Here is a 19,573-nt window from a genome sequence, read left to right on the forward strand (position 1 = left end):
AGTCTGGGAAATGCTACAGATTCTGTAGCCCCGTTGGTTAATGAACACGTTACAGGGTAAGATGTGCTGCAAAAGGGAAGCTTCACTCACTACCTCTCAAGCAGATCTGGTCAGGCACTATCCTACTGACTACTTCCCAAAGAACTTACTGTGGGAAATCCTGGTAGAAAAAAGCCAGCTAGGTACATACTGGGACGAAGACACTGGGGTGTGAGAACTGCCCTATGCCCCAGGTTCTATAAGTTTAAAAAGAGAGCATTGTTACTTTGAAATTTTATATTAAAAAATTTTTTTAAGTTTTTAAAAATTTATTTATTTTTGAGAGAGAGAGTGTGTGAGTGGGGCAGGGGCAGAGAGGGAGACAGAGGGTCTGAAGCAGTCTCTGCACTGACAGCACAGAGCCTGACGTGGGGCTCGAACCCAGGAACTGTGAGATCATGACCTGAGCCGAAGTCTGACACTTAACTGACTGAGCCACCAAGGCACCACTCTTTGAAACTTTATCTTTCAAGTTGTAAATTCTAAGCAGAGAAGTACAGTGAATCCAAACTGTCATACAGAAAAATATTTGGGGCCGTGAAATGTGATTCTGAAGTCATTTCTGTGTGGCTATGGGACAGCACATTGCCAGGGCTGTCACAGTCCTGCTTCGGCTCTGCCACTAACTGTGTGACCCCAAATGACCTTGCTAAGCCTCCATTTCCTGGAGTGTTGGAAGAAATGATCTCCAGAATATGCTTCAATCCTAGAAGTCTATATTCCAGGGATGTGTATTATTCCAAAACAAAGGGGCCACACTGAGAAAACCTTAGCATGCAGTGTGTGTGTGCACGGTCCTCTCCCTGACTTAGGAAAGGCTCTCCTGCTTCCAGAGTGGGCCAATCTCATAGACAGGAAATCCAAGGTATGATCTGAAATATTCCCATGAGCCTTCCCATCTCTGCAAGTCTAAGCGTCTGTCGTGGACACCCATACAGGTTAGAAACCCTCAATGCATTTTTGCACTGCCCCTTCCTCACTGACAAGGGCCCACACCTGAGGCACGTGCTGCTGAGGAAGCTTAGGCAGGTGCTTTCAGTTTCTCAGGACCTGGGTGCATTTTAGTCAGTACCTTGCTACCTGATTTCTTTTCCACTGGGACTTTTTTTTTCCTTCTGCTCTTGGATATTAGTCACTTATAGCTTTATCTGCTTTCCTATTAAATGCCAGTCTTTTCACTTTTCAGCCGATCAGATGCAATCTGAGCCTGTGTGAGGGGCTTCTCCGAGTGGGCCAAGAGCAGCTGTCAGAGGCGGCACAGAAGGGGGGGTGGTTTGGAAAGGCGAGCCCGAACCCGGACACTCACATCTGGGTCGTGTCAATCAGACGGCGGTGTAGCTCCTCCCCGTTGGCCTTCACCAGTTCCTGGAACTCCTCCATGGTGTGTGTCAAGCTGGCATCCATTTTAAACATGATCCAGAATTCTGTTATCCAGTACCTAAAAGGTGGGAGTTAAAAAAAAAAAAAACAAAAAACAATCCAAAACTGCAGCCAAGGACTCGTGCTTTGGTGGGTTCTTCCCCATGAAGAGGAATGAGGAAGACACAGAGGCTGGCCTGTCCTTCTACATGCCTGGGAACACAGAATATATATTCTATATACAGAATATGAGGGGGTGGGGGATGGGAAGAAAACCACCTGCTGGCAGTCCTCTGCCCCTGCACACCGGCATGCTGTGATAGGAGGGGCGAATCATAACAGAAAAAGCCGTGACAAAGATTTAGGCACCAGCATGTGTGTCACAGATAATTAGAAGGAGCACAGCTACAGACAGACCAAATGTCCAAAGACAGGGTAGTACACATGTAAGTTACACTCTATCAGATCTCAGAATATTATATGGCCATTAAAAATACTGTCTACAAAAAGTTTTTAAATTTTTTTTTTCAACGTTTTTTTATTTATTTTTGGGACAGAGAGAGACAGAGCATGAACAGGGGAGGGGCAGAGAGAGAGGGAGACACAGAATCGGAAACAGGCTCCAGGCTCCGAGCCATCAGCCCAGAGCCCGACGCGGGGCTCGAACTCACGGACCGCGAGATCATGACCTGGCTGAAGTCGGACGCTTAACCGACTGCACCACCCAGGCGCCCCTACAAAAAGTTTTTAATGACGGAAGAAGATTCCTATGATATGAAGTGAAAAATATAGGACACAAAATTCTATATGTATTTTGATCTCAGCTATGTTAAAAAAAAATCTGCTTAGAAAAAGGACAGAGGAAATATCCCAAAATGTGGGGTGGGATATGAATAACTATTACTAAAGTTACCCTCTCTTCTGTATTTTCAAAATGCTCTAATATGACCTGTGTTACTTTTACAATTAGGAATAAAAATGAAAAAGAGAAGAGATCCTTCCTTATCTCTGTATCTCTCCCTACTGCCATTTGATATCAAAATGCTATCAGACTGAAGAAAAGGCTGGTATGAAACAGTAAAGCTCAGCCATGCTAGAAAAACACTGCTCCAATAAGGGATCTCTAGCACGCAGCACTACCCTTTCCAGTCTCCCAGAGGTGATGTATGGACAGGACAGGATAGGTGGGAAGCACAAGGAAAAAACTAACACCCCTTGCTTCAGTCTTTCATTTCCGCCTGCTCCACAAGTCCCAACTGCACCCACAAACATTACCTTACAAAATAGCAGATCTTCAGGCAAAGCCCTGGCGAATTCTTTGCCAAGGCATCCTTATAGGTAGGGCTGTGGTTAAGGGAAATAAAAGCCTCTGTTACAGAAACCAAACAACTTCTTATCTGTGGAAGTATTTGCTAAAACTACCCCCCTCCCAGATGTTTTCTTCTCTTTCTGGCCATAGGATAAAAACCAACTTGATGTGTGCAGCTGTATGCATATTATCACCTTGGAAGGGTGACAGTGGTGACCTTCCATGTAGCCCACACTGAAATGGCTTGTGGAAAGGAGGAGAAGTCCTTTGCAGAAGGAGAAGTGGGAAGCCAACAGCGTGGAAAGGTCCCAGCACAGGTGGCCTCTATGAAGTGAAGGGGCAAAAGGCCTCCTGCCCATGCCCAAGAGATGAGGACTCCCACTGAAACAACTTAAAAAGAGGAGCCCCTCTCTTTTAAAGTGATTCCAGTAATGGATAAACAATTTGTGCTGTAAGTTAGAAGGGGAATGAATATTCAGATATATTGTCATGATAATTAAAAGCAGTAATGTGAAAAATGGTAACATATGCGCCTAAGGGGCTCAGTAGATGGACCTTGTAAGTTGTGATGGCAAGTCAGACAAAGCCATGTGAACAATCCAAAATACAATCATTGATCACGTTTAAGGATCCATGGCGTTCGGAATATTCCATGAGAAGGGTGCCATCCTAAGAATATCAAAGAATAGTAAGATCCCATTAAGTTTGCATATCTTTAGAAATATGTGGAAAGAATATTTCTTTTATGAGCCAAAGAAATGCAAAATCCAATCCAATGGTGAACCTAGGTGGATCTACCACTTTTGATCGACACACTGAGGAATCAGGCTGGTATGTGCACTGTGCACGCCCGCAAGGCAATGCCTTCTTTCCCTTTTAAAAACTGCCATCATAACTGCAATACGGGGTTCAGTGATTCCCAGGCCCTACTGGGAATTCAGTAGGAGTGGTCCAGTGAGGAGGCCAGTGAGTAAGATGGCAGAGATCTCAACGGGACGGAGTGGTCTTCCTTCAGTGGGAATGTGTATTCTAAACCTCTGAAAAATTTACAGGTAAATACAGAAAAGGGAAAGTCCACATCTTAGGATTAGTGTTTTTTTATTAGGAAGGAATCTGAGCATTTGGGGATTTTGTCTCCCTATAATATTTTAGAGCATATTAGAACGATAGTCTTGAAACTGTGATTTGGAATATATAATTAAGTGCTTTAGACTTGTGCTTTTAAACTGAAATCTTACTAAGTTTAATCATAGTTTTGGAACTTCTAAAATAATGGTAACTGTTTATAACTCCAATGTACTATTATAAAAACCATTTAGAATTCAGGAAGGCATCTTAAGTATTTAAAAATAATCCAAAATTTAAAATTCATAATTGTAGTTTAAAACCATTGGAAGTACTTAATTACCATTATTCAAATTAACCAAACATTTTTCAAGGTCCCTTAAAAATGCTTGGTGAAACATGTTAGGCTTATAGAAAGAAGAATATTTGGAAGCTAAACCTGAATCCCTAAAGAAGAGCTATGGTTGTAAAATTTGTACTTTTAATAAAATGACTTGAATTTAAAAACTAAATTTTAATAGATTCACTGCCTATAAAATCTGTCTTCAGAAGCACCAAAACAAAAACAAAACACAAAACCCCACATGCATAACAACATGGACAATAAAAATAAAAACCCCAGGAAACCAGCAAACTGCATACAATAAAAGGCTTTGATGACTGCCTTTCTTTGGGCATAGAAGTTAAGAGTGAACCAGAATGACTTTACATTTCTTATGCTGCACTGCTGAGGAAATGTCTGGCTTCAGTGCCAAGAGATTCAAGCACAAGGCACATTCCAGATCAATAGGTGTCAGCTTCTATACTTCTATTACTTGATGTACTTCTCGAAATTTTTGTCTTCCTTTCTAATGGGGAAGGCAGAGAAAACATACTTCTCCTTTAAAACAACCAAGTAGATCTATAAATCAACATGGTGCCCTTTACTATGGACTTTTCTTCCTCCCAGTCACTCCCTGTCCTTCCCTCCCTTTGACCATCCATCCTTGTGGGACGAGGGCCGAGGGCGGGGCAGAACCTGTGTGACCCAGTGAACCAGTCAGTGTGCATGCGGGTGCTCCGCATGCAGGGGGCAGGCAGGCAGGGTGCCCGTCCTAAGGGCAGAACCTCCCTGTTCATCAGAGCCCCTAAACCATAGCAAAGGCAGCCCTGAAGTGAGGCAGAGCACCCGCTTTCTCCCTTTGGGGGAGAAGGGGAACACCCAGTATATGCAGGCCAGTAAAAGAGGCTCAGGGGTCTGTCTGCCTTGCAAGGCTTAAGGTCATTGCTTGCTGGAAGCTTCAGGCTCCACGCATTTTCCTTCTCTTCACAGCTGGTACCAGGACTATGAAGTACAGTACAGTTCTGACTGTACTTTTCAGGCATTTGAGCCATTCAAAGCATGTTTCAAAATCCCAGTCTTTTTTTTTTTTAACAGTGAAAAATCAGGAAACAACAGGAAACCCGTAGCTTATTTAACTAATAATTCTATTACTCCCAGGTCAGAAAACAGAGACAGACACATGAAGAGAAAATCATTCTGCCTCCAGTGTTTAACCTGGGTTTCAATGGTAGGCAGTCTTATTTCATATTCCCTTCTTAGAATCTCTTCTACCACCCCAGACCTGAGCAAAGCTTGAGTTTTTCACCTAGAAGTCCCAATATAGAAAGAGTATTCAATGTTTTTCATGAATGGTAAGGCAACATATGTTGTGTCCAATCATGAGATGGTCCCTGAGCTAAGTTCTAGAGAAACAAATAAGCTTTGGTTCCTGATGTCGATGGACACACGGATTAGTAGAGGAGACATGTAAGTGGATAAGTTACAGCGTATATATTTTTAATATATGTTGAAAATTTATATATTTTTCTTAAGTTGACTTGTAATCAAATTAATTTTTAGTACCTTTGCAACTTCCTATATTACTAACGCAAATCAAACAGCAGCTAGACGCAAAGTTTCGGCAATTGACTTGAAACAGTCATCTATAAAGATCAGAGCACATATGTATCACACTGGCAAAACTCAGACAGAAGTCTTGGTAGGTCAATTTATTTAGCTAACAGAATAGAAATACCTCACACTTTCTGCAGTCACGGATGGAAAGCTTTTCAAGGTGGGTTACATCCGGACCAGAGAGGTGAGACACACTGACTTTAGCAATACAAAACTAAAGTGACAGGAATTAGATTTTCAAAGCATTATTTAAAAACACTAGATGTATCTTTAAAAGGGAGGGGTGTGTGGAGGCCTGAAAAGGTCAGGAAAGACTTCACAGAAGGATCCTGAAAGAGTCTGCTTGCTAGGCAATGAGGGAGGCAAAGGCATCCCAGGCACAGGTGTACTGAGCAGTTCCAGGTCTGGAAGAAAGGGCTTCTGGGAGAGCTGCAGGGTGGAGCTGAACGGACACCCCGACTCAGACTGTGGAGGCCTTGTCCTGGCAGCTGAGGAGGGCATTACCAGTGCGGCCTACAGGGGCTCTGGAGCAATGGGCTTATGTGATGTGCTTCTCCGGAAAGTAACGTCCAAGGTGGCTTGTGAACTGGCACGTGGGGGAGAACAGCAGTCCCAGAGAGGGGCCTAGGAGAGAAGATGGAGGCCCACATGAAGCCCGGAGTGGTGGGGGGGCGGGGCAGGGGGAGAGAAGAAAACAGCTAACAGTCATTTCTGAAGGAGAAGCCCTGGGACTGAGTAGTGGACTCTGTAGGAGGTGAAAGGCAGGGAGGAGTCAAGTGTGCTTCTGAGGTTTCTGGTTGGGGCGATTGGATGGGCGATGACACCATGCACTGAAACTGAAACTGAAAATGCAGGTGTCAGAGCAGAATTAATGGGCAGTAGTTGGAGATGAAGCTGGTGAGAAAACGAATTAAGGCTTGAGCATATTAAGATCCAAGTGTTGGCAGGACAAATTAGTCCGGATATTTTTTACAAAATGGCTTGGGTTAAAGAAATATAGATTTGAAAGTCCATGGCACCAAAGGATGGAGGTGGAGAGCCTGGTGGGGAATTACCCAGGAAGGAGGTAGAGTGAGAAGTAAACCAGGACACTGTCCCCTTATTTAAGATGTGCTCAGAGAAGGCGCCAGATGGGAAGTCAGAGGAGGGGCGGCTCAGGAAGGAGAAGAGCCAGGGGGCACCGCCTGGGAGCCCTGCAGGAGAGGGTTTGGAGAAGCAGGGGATTGTCCACAAAGCCCAGAGTAAGCAAGGACAGAAAAGAGCCCCTGGCCTTAGCCACCAGGAGGCCACTGGTGACATCAGAGGAAAGTCTGAGCACGGGTGGGGGCCCAGGCTCAGTTAAGGAGTGAGTGGGAGTTGAGAGATTGGAGATAGTGAGTGCAGACTATTTTAAGACATTTGTGCATCAAATTTCTAACCCTAACAATGGAACAGAGGGAAGGCAGGGCTGAGAAGTTTATTTTTAGGCTGGGGAGACTTGAATGCGTTTTAGGCTGAGGGGCAGGTGCCATTGAGGAGACAGAGGTGAAAGTGGAGGAAAGGGACAGGGGTGAGGGGTCAAACCTTTGGGGGGTGGGAGAGAGCAGGGGGAGGGTAGAGGGTCTGCCCACCATGGGGACAGCCAGGGGCACAACTGAGTCCCTAGACCAACAAGTGTTTCACTGAGGAGTTTTTAATCACTGATACTGTTAGAACTATTGGTACATGGAGTTAACAAAAAGTCGGAAGACTGTGAGTCAGCTTTATGACGGTTTAAAAATTCTCTGCAGACCAGATACCCACTTATGACCTGCACCTCTTATTACAGAGACCCCTCCCAATGCTCTTCCCTTGGAATGCTGCTGGAAACATCTCCTTTGATCTGAAACGCAAAGATTTATAAGTAGGGTTATAGAAGAGATTCAGTCTCTTCTGGTGGCTTTTTACCTTCTGGTGTGCCATGAGATGAAATGGGAGGGGGGTCAGGGGAGGGGTAAAGGATCAGAAGAGCTACCACTCGTGACTCAGTGCCAGGGACCCGGGCTTCAGGTGCTCAACGGTCTCACCCCAACTACAGCCACAGCTTACACTGTGCTCCGCGAGCAGGAGAGGGCAGGCTCCTTCTTCACCCTACTCGCTTTGCACCGCGTAAGACAGTTAAAATCCAGCCAGGTTTGCTGGGCTGAGAGCCATCTCTGCCTGAAGCAGAAGCACCAGCAGACTCCAGCTACTGGGGTGTCATGCAGCTCTTTCCAGAACCTGGGGAAAATTGAGGAATTGGACAGGAAAGCCAGTTTCTCATCTGAGTTATGACTGCACCCCCCCGTCAGTTTGCACAGGATGAAAAGGGATTCTTACTAACCTACAGGACACGTATTTTTACTAGCCAGACACGCTGAAGACCACTGTGTTTGCCCGTTGCTGTGACTACTTGCCAGAGCAATCAGCATTGCTAATACTGCCCCACCCAACAGAAGTGACACATACGTGTGCATGTGCACGCAGACACCCAAGACACACAGACAAACCCCATACCTCTCAAAGGACATTTGGACCCATTTACCACTCGGGGTTATTCCAAACCAATCAACATGAAAGCAAATTTCAAATCTCAAGATTTGAAATACTTTTGAATGAATCCCGCTTGGGGACCATCAGCCACTGTGCTAAAGGATATAGGGTGACAACTTTCTGGAGCAGTTCAGCAGAGGAAATGATAATTCGGTGCATGGCCAGCATGACTTGCAACAGTTGGTTACTTCGACACAGGTTTCCATCTGCATCTGAAAGCATAAAGAGCAGCATCTGAGCGAGGCCCCCGTGAGAAATGAGTCCCCCGCGGGACACATGACAACCCTCCATCACTTGAAGGTGGATGGCCAGAGAGGGGGTACTACACAGAGTTCTTCTCCCCTGTCTTGAGCACTGCACACCCCTCCCTTCTCTGCTTCTTACCCTCCTGCTGCATTCCCCCCTTCCCAAATTGTTCATTTTGATGTTCTTTAACCACCCCACCTGAAAGATGGGAGAATTTGGGGAAAGGGATAAAATCTGCACTGTATCCTTGAGTCTCTGTTGGAAACAGAAGCAGATACAAGTTTTGTGGGGCCTAAAGTGCATATAATGGGGGGGGGCCTTTCTAGGGTCAGAGTAAAAAAACACAGTCTTAACACATTACAGTTAAACATACTACTTTTGTAAAATTGACAAGAACACACGATGGCAAGAATACACGACTGTGGCTCTCCCATGGCCTTGGAAGATATTCACGCTAGTGAGGGGCCCTGAACAAGCTTTCCTAGTTTTAGAGCAATATGCCTCTAGATGAAAATAAAGGAGGAAGACTATGGACAAACATTACATTTGGAGATTTATGGGTGGGTTACAAGTATCCATGATGGTTCACTTCAAAGATCATGGCTAGCTAGGTTTTCCAAGTCTCAGCAGGAACCAAATAACGAGATGCATTCTATACATGGTGTTGGGTGTAAATACTCCCCTTGGAGTGGTTTTCAAAATCTTTTCAACAGCTGTGGCCTGAAGTGTTGGTTATTTGCTGCCAGATCTATTCTCTGTCCTTCACCATGGATTGCATAACCCTTGCCAGCCAGCTTCCAGTTGGGTTCAGCCACAGGGAAGCATCAGCAACAGATGGGAGGGGGGAGGACTCAAGATATTTCTCTCTCATCCCCTCTCTGCTTTGGCGCTATTTCCCTGATAGCAGCTATAGGCCTCTTCAATGAATGACCACACTGGCTGGCCACTCCCCCATGACTCCAGCTCTCATTGGATCTAACACTTTTAATCTTCCTTGACCCTGTGGCCCTAGGTGGTGGTGATGGGGGTGGGAGGTAACTTGTGGTTGTTGACAGCCTGGGCGCAGCATCCCTTAACAGCATCCTCATCTCTGTGAGGAGTTCCTTCGTTTGAGTGCTTTCATTTAAACAAACCACATGAATTCGCTTCTCTGACGGGAACTTGAATGATTCCGGGCACAGTATCAGATGGAAGAACAGACAGGACTTGCCCTGCCATTTCATCTCTCCAAGGGCACCAAATGATAAATGAAGGACACAGGGCTCAGGATTCAGAAAGTCCTGGCTCGTCCTCAAATGATGACCTGAAGTCACAGTTCACTGAGAAAATATGAGTGAATGGACATGATCACTTACCTTCCCCTCACCAACCCCGTCAATTCGTGCGCATGCTCTTACTCTCACTGCCTGCCCTCCCGTTTCCATGAGAGGCCTTGCAGAGGCCATGGCTTCCACCATGCCTGGGGTCTCCTCCGTTCTCTAGGGTGATGATCCTGCCTTCGTCCACTTTCTCTCCTGCATTCTCAACTCTTCTCTCTCTCCTGCCTTACCTACCCATGGCATTTAAACATTACCCCCGCCTTGCCCCAATCTCCTATTTAAAACAAAATGAAACAAAACCTTAAGCTCTCACCACCTCTAAGACTTCTCCGTTTCTCTGTTCCCCTTTGTAGCAGAACCTGTCATCAATTTCTCACCTGCCATTCATTTTCAACCGTCCCATTTTGACTTTTATCTCTGTCCTCCCACTAAATATTTTATTCTCAGGGTCACCAAATCCAATAGTTTCTTTCTCTGGATTCATGTTAACTTTATGAGTCAAGTTGCATTCAGCCCAACCCAACCTAAGTTGACAACCATCTTTCCCGGAACACTTGCTTCTCTTGGCTTCCACAACATCACACTGTCTCAGTTTCTCTCTCACGCTCGTCTTCTGTCTCCTCTTCCTCTGCTGAGCATTTAAATGTCACCACACTCTGTGGCTTAATCCTCCCACTTCTTTTCAAAATAATTTAAAAATTTTGAAACTTGTTAAATTTTAAATTGAAAATTTTAACTTTTTAACTTTTTTAACTTTTTAACTTTTTTTCTAGGTGAACTCATCTATTCCTATGGCTAAAATCCCACATCTGTTTGCTGATGACTGCCCAACTCTTATCTGTAGCCTGAGTACCAAACTAACATGTCCAACATCCTCCTTGGCAAAGTTACTCAGACGTCCAATTTCAAACTTAACTAACTCATCCCAACAAAACTCTTGACCTCTTTCTCCGCACCCCCCCCCCCGCCCATTCCTCCTCCTCCTCTCAGGAAATGACAGCACCAACTACACTCAGTTACCCCAACAGAAAACCTAGGAGTCATCCTTAATTTGTCACTTTCCCTCACACACAATCCATCAGCCAGTCTTGAATTCTACTTGCAAAATGTCACCAGTACCACCCAAGAGTGACCTAAAAGACCCCTGCTTCCCCTCTTGTCCCCCTACAATCCATCCTCCACACACACACACCAGGAGTGAGCCCCTAAAACCCATAAACCAGGTCATGTCCTTCATACACTTTCATGGATTCCATTACACTTGTAACAAAACACAAAATCCTTGCTGTAGCCAGTGAAGTTCCATATGTTCTGCCCCCTTCTACTAACCCCCACTTCATTTCACACCACATCACTCCTCTCCATCCCTCTATTTACACCTCAGACCTTCCAAGGTTATTCATGCACCTTATGGCCTTTGCATTTGATATTTCCTGCAATGTGGTCTTTTTTTCTCTTGGCCTATTCATGTCATTCGGGTCTCAGTTTCAACATCACATCCTTGGAGAGGTCTTCCTTGAACCACCTGAGGTGGCCATTCCCCTGCCTGAGATTCTGCACAGCACTTATCATCCATTATTAGAAGTTATCTTTTTGTTTGTTATTTTCTGAGTCTCCACTAGAATATAAGCTTCATGAGACCTGAGCCCTGTCTGTTTTTCCCATGACCGTATTTCCAGGGCCTAGAACAAGGAGGATACATGGCAGGTATTCATTAAATAGTTGTTGAGTCAATGAGTGAACTGTACCAAACAGGAGAACCCTTAACTTTTCATGTTTTTGGATATTCAGTTTGCTTTGTCATAAGCTATTTTGCTGATAAGATACATAATCTACACACTTGTTTTCTCAAGGTTACAACTTGAGAAACTGGGGCACCTGGGTGGCTCAGTCAGAGCATCCAAATCTTGATTTCAGCTCAGGTCATGATCTCATGGTTTGCAGGATCGAGCCCTGCATTGGACTGACGATGGCACGGAGCCTGTTTGGGATTCTCTCTCTCCCTCTCTCTGCCCTTGCCCTGCTCATACTCTCTCCCCCTCTCTCCAAAATAAATGAACTTTAAAAAGAAAAAAACAAAACTTGGCAAATCATCTTTATGAAGTATTCAGTTAGGCTGGTTATAGTTCTGTCACTCTTTCATCAATTCTTCTCAACTTAGTGAGGAAGGGTTAATATCATGTTGCGCATTTTCACCACGAGCATCTTGGCCCACAAGTGTTTTTGCCACAAAACTAATAGTCTGTAAGGCCATTTTGCCATACAAGATTTAAAAAACTAACCAGGGGGCGCCTGGGTGGCTCAGTAGGTTAAGCATCTGACTTCGGCTCAGGTCATGATCTCGCAGTTTTCGAGTTTGAGCCCTGCGATGGGCTCTGTGCTGACAGCTCAGAGCCTGGAGCCTCCTTCAGATTCTGTGTCTCCCTCTCTCTCTGTCCCTCCCCTGCTCGCACTCTGTCTCTCAAAAAATAAACAAACATTAAAAAAATAACTGCTGGACAGTTTGGCCTCATCTCTCCTTCATGCAGCACTTCCATTTTACAGGCTATAAAGCTCAGCCCTCATAATGGTCTATACAGTCGCAGAGTTTTGAACCTACATTTCCTACCAAACTTGGAATGTCTGCTAGTGGACATGTGACAATATGCCAAGGACAAGTGACAGTGGAGAAGTCTTTCAAAACGCAATACAAATCTCAGCTACAAGTATGCATCCTAGTATTTCGAAATGGATACCTCTCTTAATGAAGGAAGAAATTTTAGCCACAAGACAAATCAAACAAAAGAAAGAAAAAAAAGGATAATACTATGAATGAAAGACTTTGAAGACTATGCTTAGATATAATACACAAAATAAACTCAGTTATTTGCACAGTATGGCCAATACACATTTTAAATGTACTCAAACATTTTGTATTTTGCAATAGTGTTTTTAATTTTGTTATTCATTTTTCATGTTTTTAATGAATGTCCCTCTTCTGGTTTTTTTTTGTGATTTTATCTTTTTTGGAAAATTGTGTTTCAGATGATTAGTTATGCAGTGAAAATGCTTGTGGTAAAAATGCTCACGGCAAACATGTTTATACAGCAACTACACGGAACTGGTTAGTTTTCCTCTCTCTGTTTTCTGGCTTAACTTCTGTAATGGTTATCTCTTGCCACAAAAATTCCAGATAACAAACCACCCAACACTCAGTGACTTCAGAAAGTAATCAATTATTTTTTCTCAAGTGCTATGAATTGGCTGGGGACAGGGGATCGGCACATAGAGGCTGGGCTTTGCTGGGGGCCTCTGTTCTGCAGACCTCCCAGCTGCCCTGGACCAGTAGGCTAGTTGCGGTATGTTCTTTCATGGTGACGGCAGGGCACCAAAGGGCAACTGGAAACACCGAAGGCCTCTTCAGCTTAGGTTTGGAACTGGCATGCTGTCGCTTCTGCCTTATTCTGCTGGTCACAGCAAGTCACACTGCGGGGTCTCCAGTGAAGGAGCAGGGACCTTAAAGTTTCGTGAAAAATATCACTGACACTGAGAAAGTGGAAAATGGGGGTAGGGGGCTAATGCAATCACATCTTACCACAGTTATGAGGGGATAACTTTTCAGTTCAGCATCTGACAATATAGTTTTTATAATGCTCCGTTCCTCACCAGGGTAGTAGCATCATGTTCCAAATACTAGGGTAAAAAGCAGGGGAACTGAAACATATTTGTAGGGTATGCACTGGAATATCACAGGAGCTACAGACACAGTCACAGGCTTTTTCAGTATAGACATGCTTGCTATCTCCACTGTTCTTTGTGGCTGGCAGGCATCTTTCCATGCATGCTCACGTATTGGGGGAAGGGGCTTAGAAGTGTCCTGGGTGAGATCAAAACCAAGTGACCTATGGAAGGATTCGAGGAGCTAACTAGGTTTGCCACCGAGAAAATCAAGGAGGGATACCAGGATTGTCTTCACATATCTGGGGTACTATTTGTGGGAGAAGGTTTAGATTTGTTCTGTGTGGCCACAAATGGCAGAACCAGAGAGAATGAACCAGAAGAGGATGAGAAAGAAAGAGGGTTGTGCACCACATGGAGGAGAAGGTTCGAACCAATAGGACTGAGACAACGGAAGCACTCCCATCACAGAGATATTCACGAGGAGGCTGGAGAGGGACACTTGATTACATCATTTTGACTGGCATAGCAGCTATTATCTATTGAAGTCATACCAATACCAGGAGCTGTGCTAAGCACCTTCATGATGTTATTTCTAATTCTGAAAATAATTTGGCAATATTGCTCAAAACTTACTGCCGAGGAAATCGTAGTATAGAAAGATGAGGTAATCTGTTCTGGGTCAAAGAGAAAAAGAGTTAGGATCTGGCTCCAGGTCTGTTTGATTCTAGAACTCCAGCTCTTTCCACTACACTCAGCTGCCTGCTGCCCGGCCATTTGTCAGGACAGGGAATTCAAGGGTTAAATGAGGGGGCTGAAGGAGATGAGCTTTAAGATCTCCTCCAGTGCTCAGGGCTGAATCTAAGAGATGCTGCTGGGATACAGGGTTGGAATTAATGCACATTTGGAAGAATAGCTTTTGTACTCCTGGTGATTTCTGAAAAACTCTTGCATGCCTTGGCTGATTGATATTGATCATTAAAGTTGTCCTTCAGTAAGAAGAGGGCTGTACCCAAGATTCAAAACCATATTCACTCTCCACTTTTGCCTTGTAACCCCTCTTCCAGAGTTCCATGACGTTCCCCCACTGTGGCTCTGTGGGAGTGAAGGCTGGCAAATGGTAAGGCCAGGAGGGGATGACTCACTCGGCAAAGGGAGGCAGGGATGGGGTGAGGGAGGAAGAACTCTACATCTACATCCAGAACCCCCTTCTTGGTTCTGTTTCACCAGAATTTCTGCATGTTCACTTGCCCTCGTTACCACCACATCTCTCCAACGCTATCTTCGGCCTCATTAAGGATGACCTCATTAAGGATGTATTCCCTTCCTGACTTCATCTCACGGAACAAGCACCTCTTCTTTTTTGAGAGGAAGCGCCTCCCTTTCAAAGTCAGATTTCTAAGTGGGTGGTCAAGGGGGATTTACCTTCCAGACTGCAAGATTTAATTTTGATATTTTGATATAATTGCTGTAAGCTGATTTAAATATTTCAATGAATAATTTCATTTTGTTTGCATCTTTAGGCTTTTAAAAATGCAGGGTGTCATACTAAAAATTCTAATAAGTAAAATGTGCAATGCATAATAAAATGTGCATATTTTCTCAGTACCATCTGCTCCTCCTAACACTTTAGGGGAGACTTCTTTAAAGGGCTGAAACCTCAGTGGGTACAAAATGTCAATCTTATATAATCTATCACTAGACTTGGGGAGTAACGTACGCTGTTAGGGAGGTATATTAAAGACCCACCCAACCTGTGGAAAAAGAAAAGCCATGTGGCTTCCAGAAAGTCATGTGTCTATGAACCAAAAAACCCATTTTCCATCATTAGACTCAGTGGCGGCCATGACTCCACTATAGGGAATCACAGAATCTCAGGGTGGAGAAGACCTCTGACATCTTCTACCTCAACCTTCTATCTCATGCATTGTTTGTTCCTAAAAGCACCACAGGTAACTTGTTACCTAGTATCTACTTGCGCATTTCTAATGAAAGCATATGGCTCCCTAATTATTCCATATACTGACTTTTCATTCTACTTCAACCGGAAACATTTTTGATGCAATTAACCAATACTGGTCCGTAATCTACTCTGTGCAAGGTGCTATCTTAGATCCCAAAGGAAAGCTGAGGAGCTCTAAGGAAGCCCCTTGTCATTAAGGAGTCAACAATCTGGTTGGGGAATAAGACATACCCAAGACACATGATAATATCAGGCAGTAAATATTAAGGGTGAAGCTCTTACAGAGAGCACACTGAAGGATGCAAAGTTCAGAGGAAGCAGAGACCCATCCACTCATGATGGTTCAGGAAGCATCTTGATACCCGTGGTGAAGTGACCCAGAACTTTGAGATTATTCAAGAGATCATATGGTTCAGCCCTTTGCCCCTCAATCACTCTGTACACTTTTTTCTTCCTTTCCTTGGCTTAATCTTAAATATTTGCCTCTCATAGCAACGAACTACTCCCTAATGATTAGAATCCCGTGAGAGTAAATCTGTACTTAGCTGCATTCCAGGCCCTGCTTCTTGCTGACAAGTGGGGTGATGACCTGCCTACAGCACAGGCTCACCTGGGGATGAGGCACAAATCACTTGCTCCAAGATGGACATAAAATATGGCCCACCCCAGAGAAACTGCAGAACAGAGTCTTTGCTTCCTCTTTGTTTTGGTTTCCACAGAAATCTCTTGACAGAAGTCTCATGACCAAAGACAAAAGCTCAGAAATTGGCTTATCACAGGTAGGCCATCTGTCACCATTGGGGGCATAACACAAAGTAACAGGTATGTCAAAACCAGTGACCAGAAAATGGTAATGGGAACACTATGGACAGAAAACCATGACAGCAGAGGTGAATCCAGAACCCAGAGCAGGGCAGAAGCTGCTAATGGAGGTCAGTGTCTCCAGAAATGAGAAGACTGGATCCAGGGAGAAGCTGACAGACACACACAGAATTATGAAGTGTAACACTTCATAAATGTTTTAAAGAAATAAAATCTACTTGACAAAAAGACTATTACATTCATTAAATCCTGTCTGGAGAAGGTAAAAAAAATCAGCAAGCTGAAAAAACAACTTAACAGTTTGTCATTGTCCTTGGTTTTGTTTTGCTTTCTGGTGCCAACAGCTGCCACTGGGGCAGCAAGTGCGCGTGAAGGAGGAACAGGGTGATGCATGCCTTCAACTCTCACAACTTCTACCACCTGCACAGCTTCCAACACGTGTCGGATACCACCTTGCTCTTGCTTTGGTGCCCCAGCCCCTCAAGCCTGGGGGCAGGAGAACAAGCAGGAGGAAGCGAGTGATCTACCAGGATGGAGTCATACTTCACAGGGCAAGGGAGACAATCAGTATGGCCACTGCCAGCGGTACGCGGGTGGGAGTTTAGAGAACAGCTCTCCTGGGGGTGAGGGGGACCCTGATTTGTAGTGTTTGCAGACTTCCATGACCTAAATACTCCCATTACGGCCAATTCCAAGCTACTAGCACAAAGCCACTGAGCGCGGAGCCGGGGTGAGATGCTCGCAGTCAGCTCTGGCCAGCGGTCTTGCCCAGCGTCCTGCTGTACTTCTTCCTATCAGGTGCTCCTGACTCCTCACCTCATGCCTTCTGGGCCTTGCCTAGTGACAGAATGAGCAGTTAATCCAGATCAAGAAGCTCCTCGGGTGGAGAAGGGTGAACCCTCTCAGAGAGATCTACATCACAGCAACGATTTCTTGAAGTGGTTAGTGCTCTAACCCAGGACAAACATTTAAATGTAAGGTGAGGATGTGGCAGAAGGGAGGCTCCCAGTGCCTTGTAAATCCAGCCCTGCTCTTACTCCCTCTGGGATAACCTGGCATATCACACCCAGGCCAAAGGCATGGAGGCTGCCTTGTGAGTGCGAGGGTGTAGGACTAGTTAGAATATTTCCTATTCCGTGGCCCAGTACAGTGTCTAGGAGCTCTGAGTATCTTGGTTGAATTTGGCTTTTAATTATTTATTTGCAATGGCCGGGGAATGCCATGACATAGACAATACGCAAGCCTCAACTGAACCATGACCTGCAATTTCAAACTTCTGCAACAGGCCTTTAAAAAGCAGAGTATTACCCAAGTGGGGAAGAGGCTGGTCAGGCTCACCTCTTTTCTCTGCTCCCACCCAACCCCTGGGGGGTTATGACAGCCAAGGCGAGGGACTCAGAGAAGGGGAAAACCTGGCTCAGCAGCCTCTACAATAAAGGGGATCTGGTCTAATCAGGCCTCTCTCGACTCCTGACCCAGAGAGGCCAACCAGGGAGATGCCTGGTGAAGGAAAAGAACCTGTGCACCATCTCTTCATTCTACCTACTTTCCATCCTGTTGGGGCAGAGCTGTGGAGTGGGAGGGCGAGGCAGGCATTTCAAGTGGAACAGCATCTACTTACACATGCATACACACACACACACACACACACACACACACACACACACACACACACACACACACACACACACGCTGTCCCTGAAGCCAGTGGAGAACCGCGCTGGTCTCCCCAGATGACAACACCTAATAGCAATACTTTGTTTTTATAGCACTTAGTTTCCACATACAGAATCACCTGTGTGGAACGTGGGAGTTTCACAACTCTGTGCTGTCTCAGGGACCGTTGGCTCAAGTTTAAAGATGAAGAAATAAGGTAATCATGCCTTGGCCATGGTCACAGGGCTGGTGAGTGGAGGCTCCTGGACAGAAATGATCCTCTGGCCCCCAGCCCAGGGCTCTTACCTTGGCACCAGTGTCCCTTCAGGGATTAGGTGAATGGGGTGAAGACTGGTTATATTGGGAAGAGCTCTACCTTTTGGCCATCCATGCTACCAGGCTAACTCCTTTACCAGCAGCCCCACTTCTGGTTCTCTGTCCAAGAAGCCCTGCACCCATACAGACCAACTTTCTCACTACAATCATGACACATTCCCTAACAATCACCCTGGAGAGCCTAACAAACCTACCACTTTTCATGGCATCAACACAAGGCAGCTATTGCTGGCACAATTTAGCTAGGACAACCAGAACCCAGAATGCCTGGTGAGCCAGTGGCCATGTGGGTGGAAATGCCAAGGCCCCTGGGAGCTCCCAGCCCTCCTGTGTCGGCCTGCCTCCCCCCTCTCTGGTGCAGCAGGTGCTCTCTCCACTCCCTTGGCCAAGCCATCAGCAGGAACGTTCCTCCCTGGGCACAGCTTTTCTTCCAAAGCGTGAAGCTCTATGTAAAAGATGACCCAGATTTTTCGGATGAGCGACTGCAATCTATAAATGTCTAACCAAGTGCATGAATCGCCTAATGTGAAAAAGAGCTCTTAGCTGTGTCGCCTCTGCTGAGCAAGACAGCTGGCCTTCCCTGGGGACTGCTGCCTCAATCTGGACCTGTCACGTCTGAAGAATAAGGGGGCTGAGGGAAGCTGTCCTCGTCAGTTCTGCAGATTGCACACAGTTCTTGAGATGGGAGCTGGGGAACTGGGCTGGCGCCTAGAGAACAGGGAGGGAGAGGTGTGACAGGTGCTGGGTGGGCCCCCGTGATCTGACCCTAGGACAACACCATGACCTCAAACTCTGTGAGCCACTGTCGGAAGATAGCACCAACTAAACCCAGCATGCAGCTGCTTCTCTGGGTCCAAATCCCTGGGAGCAAATTATCTGCCTGGGTAGCTATGCTGCCGTTTGAGTCTTTGGTGAGCTACCGTCAGTAGAGCCTACTTGGCTCACGCAGTCATCTTCCTCCATCACAGCAGCACAGGGATGTGTCAGGCAGAGACCTGTCTTGGCTCCCCAGAGGACACAGACAGTTGCCAGCAGGTGGCCGGGAGAGAGGCCAGCAAAGGGGGAGTGGACACAAAGAAAAAGAGACAAACGCAAACAAAACAGGGAGGAAAATCTGGGACAGCACTCTTCCCTTGCTCGCTGGAGCACATTCCTATGGCTTCATTCTTGACTGTTACATTTTGAGCCTTTTTTGCATATTTGTTGTCAGGCCGAATAGGTACTAAGAAGCAGCCTGGGGAACTTCCCAAATGCTCTCCAGGGAAAGAATTAGTACAAGGCCTGGCTGAGATGGATTGGTTAGCCTCACAGTCCAT

The 19,573-nt window shown here is 45.5% G+C and overlaps 1 protein-coding gene across 1 annotated transcript in view; it reads right to left on the reverse strand.

Annotated features, from left to right (window-relative positions):
- RASGRP1 (RAS guanyl releasing protein 1) overlaps positions 1–19,573 on the reverse strand; it is a 79,994-nt gene that overhangs the window by 27,833 nt on the left and 32,588 nt on the right. Inside the window, exons 3-5 of the mRNA XM_086710332.1 lie at positions 8,365–8,470; positions 2,674–2,736; positions 1,346–1,477 (exon numbers count right to left, since the gene is read on the reverse strand). Coding sequence (XP_086566458.1) covers positions 1,346–1,477; positions 2,674–2,736; positions 8,365–8,470 — 301 coding nt within the window. The remainder of the gene's footprint in view (positions 1–1,345; positions 1,478–2,673; positions 2,737–8,364; positions 8,471–19,573) is intronic.

This window comes from Puma concolor, chromosome B3 (assembly GCF_028749965.1).
Source record: "Puma concolor isolate L17-30 chromosome B3, mPumCon1.1.hap2, whole genome shotgun sequence".
Classification (NCBI taxonomy): Eukaryota; Metazoa; Chordata; class Mammalia; order Carnivora; family Felidae; genus Puma; species Puma concolor.